General features: G+C 43.3%; 1 protein-coding gene across 1 annotated transcript; it reads left to right on the top strand.

The window, feature by feature from the left end:
• Window positions 1-1,593: 1,593 nt before the first annotated feature.
• med10 (mediator complex subunit 10) lies at window positions 1,594-13,696 on the top strand. Its single transcript, XM_052016747.1, has 4 exons — window positions 1,594-1,781; window positions 4,094-4,177; window positions 5,180-5,282; window positions 11,834-13,696. Exons 1-4 carry the CDS (start codon window positions 1,660-1,662, stop codon window positions 11,930-11,932), a joined length of 408 nt encoding a protein of 135 aa, XP_051872707.1. The 5' UTR covers window positions 1,594-1,659; the 3' UTR covers window positions 11,933-13,696.
• Window positions 13,697-17,982: the final 4,286 nt, after the last annotated feature.

The raw sequence follows: 17,982 nt of genomic DNA, 5'->3' as shown, positions 1-17,982 counted from the left end.
TAAAACTGAATCTCATATTCCACCTGCTTAGTCTACAACTTGATGGCATGAACATTGAATTCTCCAGTTTCAGGTAACCTGCTCCCCCTCTGTCCCTCTCTCTCTGCTTCTGATCTACCCAGGCCTTTGCACACATACCCTTCTTCCCAACCCTCCTTCCTGCCCCATCCATGCCATCTGCTCTTCACCCACACACTTCCCCCACAGGGTCCCCTATACCCACTGTTCCCATCTGCCCACCGTCCCTCCTTTATTTGGTACCACTTCATCTTCCTCTCTTATCAGATTCCATACTCTGCAGCCCCTTGTTGTCTCCATTTACCACCCTCCAGCCTGTCGCTACCTCTACCCTTTCCGTCCCCCATCTCACTCCATCTGCCAATCAACCCCTCCTCACCTAAATTCGCTTTCCTCACCACCCCACCTGTTCATACTGGCTATCTCCCTTCTACTCTTTCAGTCCAGACGAAGGGTCTCAACCCGAAAAGTTGACTGTCCTTTTAGCTCTACAGATGCTGCCTGGCCCACTGACTCCCTGCAGTAGCTCATGTGTTGCTCCACATTCCAGCATCTGCAGTCTCCTATGTCTCTATTTTTTAAGTATAGTGAACAGTTTGTGATATCAAAACTATTACAGTCACTACGCCCATGTAGTTTGACCAAAGGAACAGAAACATCCTAACCCCACTAAACAATGATGGTCAAGTAATAAACAAGCGCCCAAACGATTTATCTGTTGTGTTCAAAGGATGAACTAGTCCTCAGTTGCTGATCCCCAAATCCTACACCACAATAAGCAACTTCCTTCACTTGGAGGGCAGTGGTGGGAGATCCTCAGAGAAATTAAATCCAGCAACAAACAAGTTGCAAGAAGTGACAAAGAAACAAACTGTTGGAGGAACTCAGCAGGTCAAGCAGCATCTGTGGGTGAGGGGGGGTGGGAGGGGGAGGGAGGAACTGTCGACGTTTCGGGTTGAAACCCCACATCAATTCCTCTGCCCCCCGCTGAGCTCCTCCAGAAGATTGTGCATTGCTCCAGATTCCAGCATCTGCAGTCTCCTGTGTCACCGTTGGTGCCGGAAGCGTGGCGACACTTGCGGGCTGCCCCCAGAACACTCTGTGCAAAAGATGCATTTCACCCTGTGTTTCCATGTACATGTGACTGACAAAGAAATCTTATCTTAATTAAATGCAGACCCATTCTAACGCTGGACTCGGTTGCAACCCACACAAAATGCTGGAGGAACTCAGCAGGTCGGGCAGCATCCATGGAGGGAAATGAACAGTCGACGTTTCGGGTCGAGACGCTTCATCAGGACTGGGAAGGAAGAGGGGCAGACGCCAGAATTTAAAAAAAGTCGGGGGAGGAGCACAGGCTCCAGATTCCAGCACCTGCAGAATCTCTATTAACTCTGGAGTGGGCAGTTTCTGCCTATGGACTGCGCTGCACTTGGGGCTGCTTCAGAGATGGACCTCAGGCTGCAAGAAGCGAACGTTCGGCTCAGTTCGGCTCCACTCGGCTCGGTTCGGCTCCACTCGGCTCCGGCTCGGGCTCCCGACCGCCGGAGGACCCGGTCGTTCCTCCTGCATCCCGGCGACCACAGCGCGCGGGGCGGAAGTGCCCAAGGTGGCGGCCTGAGGGTGTGGGTGGCGCGGACCATGGCGGAGAAGTTCGACAGCCTGGAGGAGCATCTGGAGAAATTCATCGAGAACATTCGGCAGCTCGGCATCATCGTCAGCGACTTCCAGCCCAGCAGCCAGGCGGGCCTCAACCAGAAACTGTGAGGGAGACGGGGGAGAGGGAGACGGGGGGGGGGGGGGGGAGAGGGAGACGGGGGGGGGGGGGGGAGAGGGAGACGGGGGGGGGGGGGGAGAGGGAGACGGGGGGGGGGGAGAGGGAGACGGGGGGGGAGGGGGAGGGGGAGACGGGGGGGGAGGGGGAGACGGGGGGGGAGGGGAGAGGGGGGGGAGGGGGAGAGGGAGACGGGGGGGGAGAGGGAGGGGGAGACGGGGGGGAGAGGGAGAGGGAGGGGGAGACGGGGGGGAGGGGGAGACGGGGGGGAGGGGGAGAGGGAGGGAGACGGGGGGGGAGGGGGAGACGGGGGGGAGGGGGAGAGGGAGACGGGGGGGGAGGGGGAGAGGGAGACGGGGGGGAGACGGGGGGGAGGGGGAGAGGGAGACGGGGGGGAGGGGGAGAGGGAGACGGGGGAGAGGGAGACGGGGGGGGAGGGGGAGAGGGAGTCGGGGGGGGAGGGGGGAGAGGGAGACGGGGGAGAGGGAGAGAGGGAGACGGGGGAGAGGGAGACGGGGGAGAGGGGGAGAAGGAGACGGGGGGGAGGGGGAGAAGGAGACGGGGGGGAGGGGGAGAAGGAGACGGGGGGAGGGGGAGAAGGAGACGGGGGGGAGGGGGAGAAGGAGACGGGGGGGAGGGGGAGAGGGAGACGGGGGGGAGAGGGAGAGGGAGACGGGGGGGGAGAGGGAGAGGGAGACGGGGGGAGGAGAGGGAGACGGGGAGGGGGGGGAGGAGAGGGAGACGGGGGGGAGGGGGGGGGAGGAGAGGGAGACGGGGGGGAGGGGAGGGAGGGGGAAGGGAGGGGAGGGCGGGCGGGGAGGGGAGGAGGGAGGGGGAGGAGGGAGGGCGGGGAGGGGGGAGGGAAGGAGGGGAGGGAGGGGGAGGAGGGGGAGGCTAGTGAGGGAGGGGGGAGGGGGAGGAGGGTGAGGCTAGTGAGGGAGGGGGGAAGGGAAGGGTACTGAGGGAGGGGGGCACTGGGGGGGCACTGAGGGAGGGGAGGAGTGGGAGGGGAGGGCACAGAGAGAGGGGAGGAGTGGGAGGGGAGGGCACAGAGAGAGGGGAGGTGGGAGGGGAGGGCACAGAGAGGGGAGGTGGGAGGGGAGGGCACAGAGAGAGGGGAGGTGGGAGGGGAGGGCACAGAGAGAGGGGAGGTGGGAGGGGAGGGCACAGAGAGAGGGGAGGTGGGAGGGGAGGGCACAGAGGGGAGGTGGGAGGGGAGGGCACAGAGAGGGGAGGTGGGAGGGGAGGGCACAGAGAGAGGGGAGGTGGGAGGGGAGGGCACAGAGAGAGGGGAGGTGGGAGGGGAGGGCACAGAGAGAGGGGAGGTGGGAGGGGAAGGCACAGAGAGAGGGGAGGTGGGAGGGGAAGGCACAGAGAGAGGGGAGGTGGGAGGGGAAGGCACAGAGAGAGGGGAGGTGGGAGGGGAAGGCACAGAGAGAGGGGAGGTGGGAGGGGAAGGCACAGAGAGGTGAGGTGGGAGGGCAGAGGGACGGGAGGGCACTGAGGGAGAGGGGGGAAGGGGAGGGCACTGAGGGAGGTGGGGGGAAGAGGGTGTCATCAATAGGTCGGGTAGCTAAAGGCTAGCTGGCCAGCAGACACTTAAGGTTTTGCGTGGTTCAGACATTTGTTTCCATTTTGTAGGTGGACAACGTGTGTAGAACTTAATTTCAGTATTCAACTCGCATTCTCCCCTCAAAGTCAGACTCTAGTAACTTGTCTTACTAGAGTAACCCTGTCAAAATACATTTTCCTTTTAATTAATATAGTGGCATCATTAAATTCTGGAGGCTTTTCAAGAATGCTGTGAACTTAGCATTATATAGAAATGTTTGGAATTTAAAGACCAACATGCTGTTCACCCCTGCTAGTCGGTGTCAAGTTTAATGCTCAATGTAAACTTTATAATTCATCTGATTCTATTAATGTGATTTTATTTCTTTCTCTTTTGTGTACTTAATTTTTTTTAAGCATACTTATTTTTTTACCTTAGTCCATTGGCAGACTTGTCCAGGTGTTTATAGTGTAAATATAGAGAAGTAGTTAATAGAAATCAGCCCTCTAAAATCTGAAATTAAAAGGTAAAGCAAGTGCAGCTTTAAAAAGCTGAAAAAATTCCTCAAATTGTGAAAGTATATCCCATGCCACATGCAAAACACAATTTTTCAAACAGGTTAGGATAAAGCTACATTAAATTTATTAAACTAATCAAAAAGTTAATATATTTTTCCACCAGCATCTGAGATAATTAATGGAAGTTTTTGAAATATAATAGTAAAAGCATAATTTCCTTTTAACCTTCAGAAATTCTATGATTACGGGACTACAAGATGTTGACAAATGCCGACAACAGTTGCATGATATTAATGTACCGCTGGAAGTATTTGAGTAAGTATTAATTGTAGCTTAAAGTTTACAGCAAAAAAAAATTCTGACATAAGCCTAATTTTAATGATTACAATACAGCATGGTAGCAAACCAAATATTGGTGTTTTAACAATGCATTTCCCCATTGTAGAGATTAATTTTCAATTGATAGTGCTAATGGTTGGCACAATTCTAGTAGATAGGGAATCATTTACAATGGAATAGAAAACATAATTGTTGGGTGCATATCTATTTAGTGGGATTGAGGTTGAGGGAGGAGTGCATTAACTATGATCTTGAAGAAAGTGAAAAGAGTGTTTTTGGTCAAGATTTGAGAGGACTGATTTTACTTGGTCTGTGCTGATAAGCGTAGCAGCAGGGAGTAACTGGGTAGCTTTCGCTGAGTACATCTTTCAGCTGCTTGTTGAAGCAGAGTGTGGAGGGCTGTTAGGGATTTAAAGAGGCAGATAATGAAGGTAAGCCAACTTTGCTATCAAGTTGATATTGGGGATTTTGACCGATGTCTATGGATCCTGAGGTGCTTCTACAGCTTTGGTAATGGATTGATAATTCTTGTGTGTTGGTAGAAGAGCATTTGTGTTCCTTGGATCGGTCAGAGTGAAAGTTACAGCTTGCACCATTTGGAATTTTAGAAATGGGAAAGAGTAAAGGTGAAGATGGTGTTCAAAGGTGGATATGGGTATTAGCTGGGTAGATAAACAATTGCAGAGATATCTTGACATAAAAGGCCCAAACTTAGACAGATGCGGATTTGAAAGTGAGAGATTGATGGTGGTAGTTGGTTTCCAGTGGTGAATATAGAGGAACAGGAGGTGAAAATTGGTGGTTGGGTATGGAGTGCATGATTGGATGGTCAGAGATATCAGCAATGGACATTATTTATGACGTTTGCCATTCTTTCATTTCCAACATCTCAAGGCTCTGGTGATGACTTGTTCGATATCTCTAGGGATATCTAGAAAAATTGCACATTGATATGGTGGTTATTAACTTTAAATACAGGTACATTGATCAAGGTCGAAACCCACAACTTTACACCAAAGAATGCCTGGAGAGAGCCTTGGCCAAGAATGAACAAGTCAAAGGGAAAATTGATACCTTGAAGGTATGCAATCTAATGAAAGCTTTTATAAACAATGGTTAAAGCATAATTCTAAGGGATCATCAAAGATTGGTGCTTAATAATATTAGGTCCTGTTAAAACTATAACAGTCAAACATGGAGTGTTAAATCCCAGATGAACGGTAAATCATTTGGAAGTAAAAATAGAAGAAAAATATTTTGACATTGTTTACAGCACCCACAGAAGTGTTTGTGAATTTAATTTGTTGTCTGTTGTATTGACTCAAGAATTTTTATGAAGAGGGCAAGATTCTGATTGGTGTTGGAATGATGTAAGCTTCCATTTGAAGATGTCAGTCAGGTTATTATTTGAAATAAGGAGAATACGCAATTCAATATGCAATGAGTTGAAATGCTTTTTTTATTCCCATCTTTTAAGCAAATGCCATGAAGTTTAAATGTTTTGTGAGGCCCTCAGAAGATAATGAGGATTGATATGGAAAACATTTACATTTTTGTGAAATTTAATTCTGGATCTTAAAACATTTATCAGCATGGTTGAAATCTAGTTAGGTTAGAAGGAAAATTAGCAAACTTTTCTGAATTTGAATCTCAGTGCAGTAATAGACTGTGCAAGTACATAGTTCATGGCTTGCGTGTTGATGATAGTAAAAAGAAAATCTAGGAGGCTACAAGGGGATCTTGATAGAGAGAGCTGATGAAAAGTGGATAGCACGGGAAAAGGAGAATCAAATGACGTTGAACAATTAAAATTGTCAAGGGGTTTTTGTGAAGAAGCCAGTGGAAATTCATGCAAATAAAAAAAAGGGAAGATCAAATGATTGAGAAATGTGGACGAGGACCGGCCACATTGAGAACAGGCTGAATTGCATAACGTGTCCTCCCGAGGTTACGAAAGCACGACCTATGGACCCCCTGTACATATGAACATGCGTTTGGGAGATCAGTGGGAAGAATGGGGAATGGTTTGCTGGCTGCTGTGGAGTTGTAGGCATCCTTTGTCAGGTGGGATCCGGGCATTTATACGTCTCCTCTCTCTCCCAACCCCCATCCAAGCCTCAACAATCGGGCTGGGTCAAGCCAAGCAAAGCTGCGAGTGCTGAGCGGACTCACTTGCTCAGTGAGGCAGGCTGGCGGGTGCTCTTCCCACACCTCTCACTCTCCTGTCACAGCTGTTTCTGTGATCCACTCCCACACAACCTTCGTTCATTTTCAACTTACGAACAGTTTAGGTTATGAACAGTTCTCAGGAACAGAACCTATTGTAACTTGGGGACTGCCTGTAAAATGTTGAGGAAGAATAATGATAGAAGTGGCCGATGAGGCAGAGACAGAAAAACATTTATGGTTTATCTATCAATAGATGTGCTGCTCACTGTAGAGTTACATTGAAGTATAAAGAAAACACAGGACAGAAACATGTCATTTACTTCAACCAACCAGCCAATGCTGATGTTTATGCTCCCTTTGACTGCTCATGGTTTTAACTTACTCTTAATTCCTTTTCCCACCCATTCCTAAGTTGCCTCCCCGTAAAAGCATCTGCACTACTCCTCTCCTCCTCTGCAGTGTTGGCATTGCCAGCACCCTGGGTAAATGAGTTTCTTCTAATTTCATTTTTTTTAAATGACTGTCACATATCTGTGATCTTCAGCTTGGCTCTTTGTGACAACTGGAAACGTGCTGGCCTGGACTTCACCAAATGAGGTCAGCCACTGCACTTGCTGCTCACTTTCCCCAGTGTCCTGCACTTCGGATTCACATAGCTGATCTTGTTCATTGAGAGCATCCTGGAGTTGAATTTCTTGGATTGAAAGCCAAGGGAAGATCAATGAATAAGTTTGAATATATCTTAGAAATGGATTTGAAAAGGGCTGAGCACATGGAAAGTGTTTTGAAGAGTTCAGGTGAATTTTTATTTTGGTATAAAAAGATCATTTCTGAAACTTGACTGAAAGGCATGGCAGTTAAAGGAAAACAATAAGTATGGTGGCTTGTTCGAAGTGAACAATGGAAAAAAAAAACCTTTTTTTCAATTGTAGAAGGATTGGCAAGTAGGCAACTCAGTTAAAGTCATATAACAGAATTGGAGATGACTTGATGACTTCTGGATGCAATACACTCCACCTTAGATTTTCTGAAATAAAATCAGAAAAATATTGGGGATATTTAGCAGATCAGGCACCATCTGTGGAGAGAGGAAATGTAGTATTGCTGTTTCGGGTCAGAAATCTTTGTCAGAACTAGAAATGTGAGTAAACAAGTGTTTTAAGTTGTGGAGACTGGGAAAGACGGAGAGAACCAAAGGATTGGGTGGAGGCCAAGGTTGTCCAGGTGACACGTTTGCTTTTAGTGCTGTCTAAGTGAGAGGAATGAATGCTAATTAATCATTCCTGATTTGTCTGGAGGAGTGTGAATGAATAATAGAGGATGAATGAGGACAGTCAGACATGCTGGAACAGCGAGGATCAGAAGATGGCAGTTGCTAAAAATTTGAGATAAGAGAGGATGATGAAACATCATGTCGTATGTGCGGAGAGAGAAAAACTGAGTTAATGTCACAGTTGGATAATCCTGTATCTGAACTGGCCAGTTCTGAAACAAATAGGAAAGCCATGTTATCTGAAATTTTTGAATTGAATATTTCAAGGGGACAACAGTTTTTTTTTCTGTATTTGTGTTCAGCATTAGAGGTGCAACATTTATTTATTGGTATTAGTTTATTATCGTCACTTGTACCGAGGTACAGTGAAAAACTTGTCTTGCAAACCGATTGTACAGGTCAATTCATTACACAGTGCAGTTACATTGAGTTAGTACAGAGTGCATTGAGGTAGTACAGGTAAAAACAATAACAGTACAGAGTAAAGTGTCACAGCTACAGAGAAAGTGCAGTGCAATAAGGTGCAAGGTCACAACAAGGTAGATCATGAGGTCATAGGTCATAGTCCATCTCATTGTATAAGGGAACCGTTCAATAGTTTTATCACAGTGGGGTAGAAGCTGTCCTTAAGTCTGGGGGTACATGCCCTCAGGCTCCTGTATCTTCTACCTGATGGGAGAGGAGAGAATGTCCCAGGTGGGTGGTGTTATTTAAGCTGTGACATTTAAGCGTGTTGAGATTTTACTCATTTCAGGATTAGGGCATCACTGACAAGACCATTATTAATGGCACAACACTAACTGCTCTTGAGGAGGTGGAGGTTAGCTAGCGCCTTGAACCTCTGCAATCCTTCTGGAGAAAGTTATTCCACAGCATTGTTGAGTAGGGAGTTTCAGAAAGTAAACACCAATGTTTTTCCAAATTTTAATAGCATGTATATTGGAGGGAACCTGGCATTTTTCCCATTCTCTTTTGGCCTTATCCTCCTCCATAGCAGAGGTTGTGGGTTTTTGTCTATCGAAGTAACCTTAGTGAGTAATTGTGATGAATTTTGTAGATGATGCACACTGCAGGTGTGGTTCACCGGTGATGGAGGGAGTGAATTTTTAACAGGATGAATGTTGTATCAAGTAAACAGGCTGATTTGTCTTGAATTTTAAGTGTTGGAGCTGAACTCATCCAAGTAAGTGGAAAGTATTCCATGGCACTGCTTGCTTATATCTTGCAGCTGGTAGAAAGGCTCAGGGGTGTAAGGAAGTAAGTCACTTGCCAGAAGATATCCAGTCTTTTACCTGCTCTTGTAGTCAGTGTTTATGCACCTGGTCTGGTTAAATTTATGTCAAAGGTAACTGTTTTACTCTGCACCCCCTCTTCCCCAAATTCAGGACGTTGGTGGGATGTTGATCAGTGGGATGTTGCAATAATAATGAGGTCGAATGTGAAAGATCGGTGGTTAGACCCTGCTTTGTTGGAAATGCCATTGCCTGGCAGTGTAGTTTGAGTGTTGTTTGCTACTTACCAGCCTATGCCTGATTGTTATCTAGGCCTTGGTGCATGCAGGCATGAGCTGCACCCTTTTCTGCTGAGTTGTAGATGGAACTGAACATTGTGCAAACATCAGCGCACACCTACTCACATCTTGCCCAATGATGGAGCAACGATAATTGAAACAGCTCAAAATGGTTGGGCCTGGGACACGGCCCTGAGAAACACCTGAAGCAATGTCCCTGGCTTAGGGTGATTGACCTCCAACTCCTGCATTTGGTAGTAGTTTTCCTTTGTACAGGGTACGTCCAACCAGGGAAGAGTTCTTCCTTCACTCCCATTGCCATAATTGTTACCAGGGCTCATTGATGTTTTGCTTCATCAGTGAAAAGGGCAGAATCTTTAGTGAAAATACTGCAGTGAAAAGGGCAGAATTTCTTTTGCCTGTTGTGGCTTTGTCTGTCAGGATGCAAACTAAACTGAAACAAAAAGGTGAAGTTTCAAATTAATTTGAGCCTGTTTTTGGTTGAGGTTAAGTTTTTGTCCCTGTGGAAAGGCATACGTTAATCATCTTGTCCTTTTTAGCACAATGTGCTCAGATTTACAGGAAGGGATGGGCAAACCAATAAGTTTTACAGAGCTTTGAGATTCAGAAAAAATTATTTGAAGCTATAAATCATTACCCATGTTGTATGCAATTTCCAGCTTTTTCTGCCTGTTCTGGAATGGAAGTTGTATCCGTAAGCCTTTATGAATTCAAGAGGCTGTTGTAAATTTCTTTTGCAGGTCTGTTAGATTTGATCCTTGTTATCCCTAAAATATTTGTGGGTTTTTCTAAAAAAAAAAGTACAATGGGATTAAACTGGTTGATGTGATGATAAATGCCTGAACACCTGTTTCAATTAATGCTCCTTTTGGTGTTTTGTTATTACAATGTTTGGAGAAACCGTCCTTCCCAGAATACCATTAATTGGAAATTAGTTTATTATTGTCAAGTTTACCAAGATACAGCAAAAAGCTTGTTTGTCTGCCATTCAGACAGATCATTCCATACATAAGTACATGGAGGTAGTACAAAAGGAAAGCAAAACAGTATGCAGAATGTGGTGTTACAGGGAAAGTGTATGCATATAGATAAATAAAGTGATAAGGTAAATTGAGAAGTGAAGAGTTCATCTTTATTATATAAGAGGTCCATTCAAGAGTCTTATAACAGCAGGATAGAAGCTGTCCTTGAGCTTGGTGGTACATGGTACATTAAAATAGTCACTTCCTCCTAATGTACTTTTGTTAAACATATCCCTGCTTTCTTTTCTCTAATTTTACAACTTTGTGTTATGACGGTGAACTGGAAGGAAGTGAGCAAGACAGCTTGAGGTGTTAATTATCTTTGTTATAACCTGGTAATCGAGCACCTCTGTGCTATTTGTTTCTAATCTGAGAAAAGTCTGGTAATAGTACCAAGAATTGAATGAATAAGTAATCATTCTTCCATTATTGATGTGTACTTATTTGCATTCCTCTGGTTTTAAAAATAGAAATGTTACCCTTGAAACATCCAGCGGTACTTGATCACTAGACAGAACACAACCATGGTGGTGGAGAGGAGTCAGGATATGCCTCACAAGGCACCTAAGGCAACAAACAAACTAAAATGATGACCTTAAATATAAACATGCTTGTTTTCAACTTTATAACAAGGGTCAGTGCTGGGACCTCTGTTTGTAATATATATGTAAATGATTTGGATGAAAATGTAGGTGGTCTAATTAGGAAGTTTGCAGATGGCATGGACATTGGTGGAGTTGGGGATAGTAAGGAAGATTGTCAAAGGTTACAGCGGGAAATGGATCAATAGGAAATTTGGGTCCAAAAATGGCAGATGGAGTTTAAACCGGTCGGTCGTGAGTTGATGTGTTTTGGAAGGTCAGCTGCAATAGGAAAGTGTACAGTAAATGGCAGGACCCTTAGGAGCTTTGATATACAGAGGGATCTTGGGTGCAGGTCCATAGCTCTCTGGCAGTGGCAATACAAGTGGACAGGGTGGTAAAGAAGACAGGGCATGCATGCTTGCCTTCGGTCACGGTATTGAGTATACGAGTTGGGAAGTCCTGTTGCAGCTGTGTGAAACTTTGGTTAGGCCACATTTGGAGTATTGTGCATCTAGGGTTGCCACACTAGAAGAAGGATGTGGAAGCTTTGTAGAGGGTGCAGAAGAGGTTTACCAGGATGTTCCTGAATTGGAGTGTGTTAGCTATAAAGAGGTTGGACAAACTAGGATTGTTTTCTATGAAACATCAACTATTGAGGGCTGAACTGATAAAAGTGTATAAAATTATGAGAGGTATAGATAGGGTAGACGGTCTTTTTTCCCCAGGGTGGAAATATCAAATACTGGAGGGCATGGGATTAAGGTGATGGGGGAAAAGTTTAAAGTAGGTGTGCGAGGCAAGTTTTTTTTGACATAGAAAGTGGTAGGTGCCTGGAACCTGCTCCTAGGGGTTGTGTTAGAAGCAGATATGATAGCAACGTTTAAGAGACATTTAGACAGACATAAGAACAGACAGGGAATAGGATACTGACCATGTGCAGGCAGATGGAATTAGTTTACATTGGCATCATGAGCAGTGCAGACATGGTGGGCTGAAGGGCCTGTTCTATTGCCATATTCTATAATGTGCAATTAATCCTTTTTTTAATTTCAGAAATTCAAGGGACTTCTGATTCACGAACTGAGCAAAGTTTTTCCTGAAGAAATGTCCAAATACAGAGCTATCCGATGTGAAGATCATCTGCCCACGTAGCTAGACTCAATGTGTTTTATTTTGCAGAACTATATTGCTTCCTTTTTCCAGGAAACCAACCTGAATGTGGCTAGCTTTATGTAGCCTGAGAAATTACTCTTGACTGCTTTAAAGGAATACATCATTTGTTTCCAAAACATGAGGCACAGCAGAATATCACTGAGAAAGAAGCAAATGCCTTTTTACATTCTGGATGCATTAGTGTTTACATTGAATGGATTTAGTTGGTATGTGTGCGATGACAAAGGCAACATCACAACTGTATGGGGTAGATGAATTTAGTTAAAACTGATTTTGAGATACTTTTGTACCAGTATACATGATGAATTCAATTTCTATATTGCTGGACTGTACAGCAATTTTTGTAATAAAGTAAGTTCTTTGCTACCAGAATGCTCAATGGAATTTTGCTTTAACATGTTTTAATTTGTTTTAAATCATAAATTTAAAGGGATACATAATATGAAAAAATCCAGAGTGCAAAAAAACTAGTTAGGAATAACATAGAATCTGGAGTTCTTGGAGTCCAACTCGCATTACCTTTAGAAACAGTAATTTCTTTTCTTTACACAGTTATACAGCATGTAAGCACGTTAAATCAGCCACGATCGAATGGCGGAGCAGACTCGATGGGCCGAATGGTCCAATTCTGCTCCTATGTCTTATGGTGAGCAGGCCCTACGGTCCACTGAGTCCGCACCACCCATCAAGCATCTATTTGCATTAATCTCATTTTAAAATATTTTCCCCACATTCTCAGCCATTCTGCCCAGTTTGTACCTAGAAGGGGCAATTTACAGTGGCCAATTAACATATGAACCCACACATCCTTGGGATGTGGGAGGAAACAATAGCACCCAGAGGAAATCCACGTGGTCACGGAGAATGTGTAAACTTCATACAGATGACACCCGAGGTCAGGATTGAACCCAGGTTTCCGATACTGAGAGGCAGCAGCTGTATCTCCTGGGTGTATTATGAAGCACTAATAAGTACCTCCGGAATCATCATTCCCACACTTCAGCAGTTGACAACATATCTTTATAAAAGTACTAGTTAGTGTCAAGTAAACAGTTCTCTGGCAATTCCTTATACTGTGGAAGGGGTGGGGGGAACAGAGTATTTTTCTGTTAAGGTTGGATTTTTATTGAAAGCACATGTTTGAACAAAAGTTTTTGACCTATATGCTATCATATTGGAAAGCCATTTTAAAATTAATATCATGAGTGTCTTTGAACAAGATAATTGCCAATTAAATGCACATTTCTCATACTTCCCTTTCACTAATTCCATGTATGGTGCTATGGCCCATCCAACCAGTTGTGCAAGGAACCATTTCAAAATCTACAACTATGCAGTATGTAATCTGGCTTCCAGAAGGTGCTTAAGGTACGGATGTATTTGTACTTTGTCTTCGATGTTCTTCACCCTCTTTGGATAAATCACTGACCACTTGCCATACTGTAATAATTTACAATGTTTACATGTGGTCAGCCAGAACAGTTGAAGTATAACCTGGGGCCCACTGTCTTAATATTTGTAACTATTTCCTCAATGTTATGATTGCAGATACTTGTAAATTGATGTATAGCAATGGAAATAACATGTCAGTATGTTAATAAATAAAAGATGAGAAAAAGATTTACATCAAACTGTCAGGAATTTGATGACCCTGTACACTCTCTGGGGTCCAAGGATCCACTTTGGAAACCTATTTGGTATAAGAATGTATCAAAATTAAAATAAAATTGAGAACTAAAACAAGTTCAGTTGGAGTATCTGAGGATGGTATTTTTCACCATATTATTGAAACACTACAAAATAGAAAATTAATGGGCAAATTATAGATAATTCTATACACAGTTCTATGTATTGGGGATGTTGAAGCAAAAGTTTGGAATTCAATGAGCAGAATGAACATCATCAAGGGCGTTAATGTGGAATTTGTAGTTGCAGTTTGCTGAGCAACCATCGTGACATGACTCCAGGCGTAACCTTACAGAAGCCTGAAACTATTTTTTTGGTCTTGTAGTAATGATCAGACTTGTTATGCCCAACTTTAGAGTTATGCGGTTTAGAAGCAGTCCCTTCAACTCAACTTGTCCATGCTGTCCATTTTTCTGCGTTTGGCCCACATCCCTCTAAACCTTTCCTATCCATACACCTGTCCAAATGTCTTTAAACCTTGTAATTATCCCTGCCCCTACCACTTCCTCTGGCAGCTTGTTCCATATGCCCACCAATTCTGTTTGGAAAATTTGTCCCTCAGGCCCCCTTTAAATCTTTCCCCTCTTACCTTAAACCTATGCCCTCTAGTTTTAGACTCCCCTACCCTCGGAAAAAGACTGAACATTCACATTACCTATGCCCTCATGATTTCATAAACCTCTGAGGTCACCCTTCAGTCGTCTTCACTTCAGGGAAAACAGTCCCAGCCTATCCAGTCTCCTTTTAATTCAAGCCATCCAGTCCCATTAACATCCTTGTGGATCAGTTCTGCACCCTTACTAGCTTAATCACATCTTTCCTTTAGAATGGTGTCCAGTACTCCAAGCATGCCACACATCTTCCTTGCCATTCTGTCTATCTGTGTCCCCACTTTCAAGGAGCAACGTACCTGTATCCCAATGTCTCTCTGTTCAAAAACACTCCCCAGGGCCCTGCCATTCATTGTCTATATCCTGTCCTGGTTTAACTTCTCAAAATGCATCAATTCACATTTAAACTTTATTTACAGCACAGTAATAGGCCCAACGAGTCCACGCTGCCCATTTAAACCAATGTTACCTTACCCGTGCGACTTTGGAATGTGGGAGGAAACTGGAGCACCCGGAGGAAACCCACGCAGACACGGGGAGAACGTACAAACTCCTTGCAGACAGCAACATGAGTTGAACCCCGATCGCTGGAACTGGAATAGTGTCACACTAACTGCTACGCTACCATGTCGCTCCACGTCGGAGTGAAATTCCATCTGCCATTCATTTGCACACTTTCCCAGTTGATCTAGATCCTCTTACTACCTTAAGGCAACCTTCTTCATTGTCCACGACACCACCAATTTTGGTGTAATTTTCAGACGTCCTAATCATGCCACTTACATTCTCATCCAAATCGTTTAGTTATGACAAACAATAGGGGATCCAGCACTGATCCTTGCAACACACCACTGGTGACCACTTTTCAATCTGAAAAACAACCTTGTACTACCATCCTCTGACTCCTTCCACCAAACCAATTTTGTAACCAGTTGGCTAGTCCACCTTAGATCCCACGTGTTCTAACCTGGGCCGACCTACCATGTGGGACCTTGTCAAAGGCCTTGCTAAAGTCCATGTAGATGACGCCTATTACCCTACCCTTGACAATCCTCTTGGTCATCTCTTCCAAAACAAAACTCAATCAAATTTGTGAGGGACAATTTCTCATGCACAAAGCCATGCTGACTATCGCTAATCAGTCCTTTCCTTTCCAAATGCAGATAGACCCTGTCTCTCAGAATTCCCTTCAGTAAGCAACTTTCCCACCAATGATTTTGGATGTCATACTCAGATAATATATATATGCATGAGTCTAAATTTCTCTCCATCTGCAGTGATTCATTTGTCAGTTTTAGGTGGGATTTTATCCCCAACAGAATGATCAGTAAAGATTTGATTGGTTTGATACATTGACCCAGGATGAGCCTTTTAAAGGCGTTAGGGTAAAGAATGACATGTCAGAATGACCATGTTCTCTGAAGAAATCCAGTGTTCACTTAACCATGTGTGTCAGAGACATAAAAATAGCTTTACCATGAAAAACTTTTTTAAAAATCTTTATTTACAACACAGTAACAGGCCCTTCCAGCCCAACAAGTCCACGCTACCCATTTAAACCCATGTTAACCTACCCGTTTGTCTTTGGAATGTGGGAAGAAACCGGAGCACCGAGAAGAAACCCACGCAGACACGGGGAGAACATACAAACTCCTTACAGACAGCGGTGCTGGCACTGTAATAGTGTTACGCTAGCCACTACACTACTGAGCACATCATTATCAGAAGCACTGGAAATGTCATCAGCTTGGTACGCTGCTATTCTATGCATTGACAGCATTGCATCATTTCACGAAGTTAATGTGTATATACAACTGATTTGATCTTAGTTTTGGAGATTAAAATTGGATATCGGATAGAGTTTTGTTTGATATTGCATTGGATTTTAGCTCTGATTTTTCTCAAGATTTGACATAATTATGAGTAAATATTTTGAAATTGCTTAATTATGATCCCTTGTAAATTTGCATCTTTTCTGCCTTTAATCTGAGTGTTGTGATGCTTACTAAAGACAAATGGCAGACACTGAGAACAGTATATTTTGGCCCATTGTATGCCTGCTCCGAAGTTTAAGAATGTTTCTAATTCTTTATCTTTATCAAATTCACTTACCCATGGAGCATTTGGCACCTGTCCTTCCATTTCCAGAAAATAATGGTATTTAACTAACCCTTCATTGTTTACCAATGTCATTAATTTTTCTTGAAAATCAGACAGTTTTAAAAGCGGCTCTTAATGACTTGACTCTTCAGCCAGACTTCTGGGCCTATCTATAATTGTGCTATTTGAAACCGGGGGTGGGGGGGGGGGGGTGAAGGTGGGGGTTGTAATGTTTTCTCTTGGAAGTTCAAGATACAAGCTTAGCCAAGGCTTATTTCAGCCAAGTCAGAAGGCTACTTGAGTGGAAAACACTCTGCTGATGTTCCAATATGTAGAGGGCTGAAATGTTACTTTTTAAATGAGAAGTTAAATTGAGTTCTCTTCTGTGGTTTCTGGATTTAAAGGGTCCCAAGGCACTTATAAAGAAATATAGGAGTGAGATCAGTATTTATCCCTCAATCAAGACCATCAAAAACATTATTTAGTCATTATTACATTACTGTTTGCAGGAACTTGCTGTGTGCAAATTGGCTGCACCATTTCCTGCATTGGATAATGAAAACATCATTTCAAAGATGCTTTGTCAACAGTAGAGAACTTTGGGACATCCTGAGGTTGCAAAGAGTGCAAAATAAATCCAAGACTTTCATTTAGAGTATGGATTTAATCAAATAATTTTATGTTGCAAACATTTTATTTGTTTTAGATTGTTAACAATTTATATGGATGTAGTTGGCTGTATTAATAAACGAATGTCATCCACTTTCATTTGTAGCAAGTTTTTTTGAAGTTGCATTATCTCAACTACATTGTGCTATTTTGGAATCTATTTATTACATAAGGGTTGCTTGCAAAGAGATTTTCTTGAAGTAGCCCCTAGAACTGCATTTCACTTATTCTTTTCCATAAATATGCTTATTTATCTTATAGTTTAAGACTTTCTAAAAAAATATTGGATGTAGATTAAGTTGATTATCATTTTCTTTCCTTTTAAAGTGAAAGAGTCAAAAATGGGATTGTATTTGCAAGTTCTATTTTTTTATTTCGATAAATGACAGTTTGAATGATATTTTCACATGGTCTTAATATTTGTGCATATGAATTTTAATTCTAAAAAAAACAAAAATGCAATCATAGATTATTGCTATGTGATCATGTATATGCAAAGTAATAACCTTCTGCAAAATTGTACCTTTTCTCAACAGAGCAAGCAACCCGCATGCTTTTTTTTAGGAAGGGCACCCAATTGCATTCACAATACAAAATGTTTCAAGCCAGTAAGACATCAGGTAGTTCTGATGAGAAAACAACCCTGACTTTTCCCTTGATATTTCTGTCATTTCAATCCTCAAGGTTAGTGGCTTATAACACAGTACTATTTCCTTACCACATCTAGTGGAAATATCCAGCTCCATTTCAGTTACAATCACATGGTGCAATAATAATTCACACTACATGAAGTGTAGTGCCCATCTACTTATCGTTGTTTATTACGAGACTCCCACAGAGGGAAGAAAATCTTGCACTTATTTATTGTCTTCAATGTAGGGAAATGCCCCAGAGTGCTTTGTGTCTGGATATAGCTTTCACTGAATTAATGCAATTGTTGCAAATTTACTTAAATGTGAAATT

This window comes from Pristis pectinata, chromosome 5 (assembly GCF_009764475.1).
Source record: "Pristis pectinata isolate sPriPec2 chromosome 5, sPriPec2.1.pri, whole genome shotgun sequence".
Taxonomy (NCBI): domain Eukaryota; kingdom Metazoa; phylum Chordata; class Chondrichthyes; order Rhinopristiformes; family Pristidae; genus Pristis; species Pristis pectinata.
This window is presented reverse-complemented; position numbering and strand designations above follow the sequence as displayed.

Coding starts and splice junctions, on each gene's coding strand:
- med10 (XM_052016747.1), top strand. CDS start 1,660: ATGGCGGAGAAGTTCGACAGCCTGGAGGAGCATCTGGAGAAATTCATC. Junction 1,782..4,093: donor GCGGGCCTCAACCAGAAACT/GTGAGGGAGACG, acceptor TTTAACCTTCAG/AAATTCTATGATTACGGGAC. Junction 4,178..5,179: donor GTACCGCTGGAAGTATTTGA/GTAAGTATTAAT, acceptor CTTTAAATACAG/GTACATTGATCAAGGTCGAA.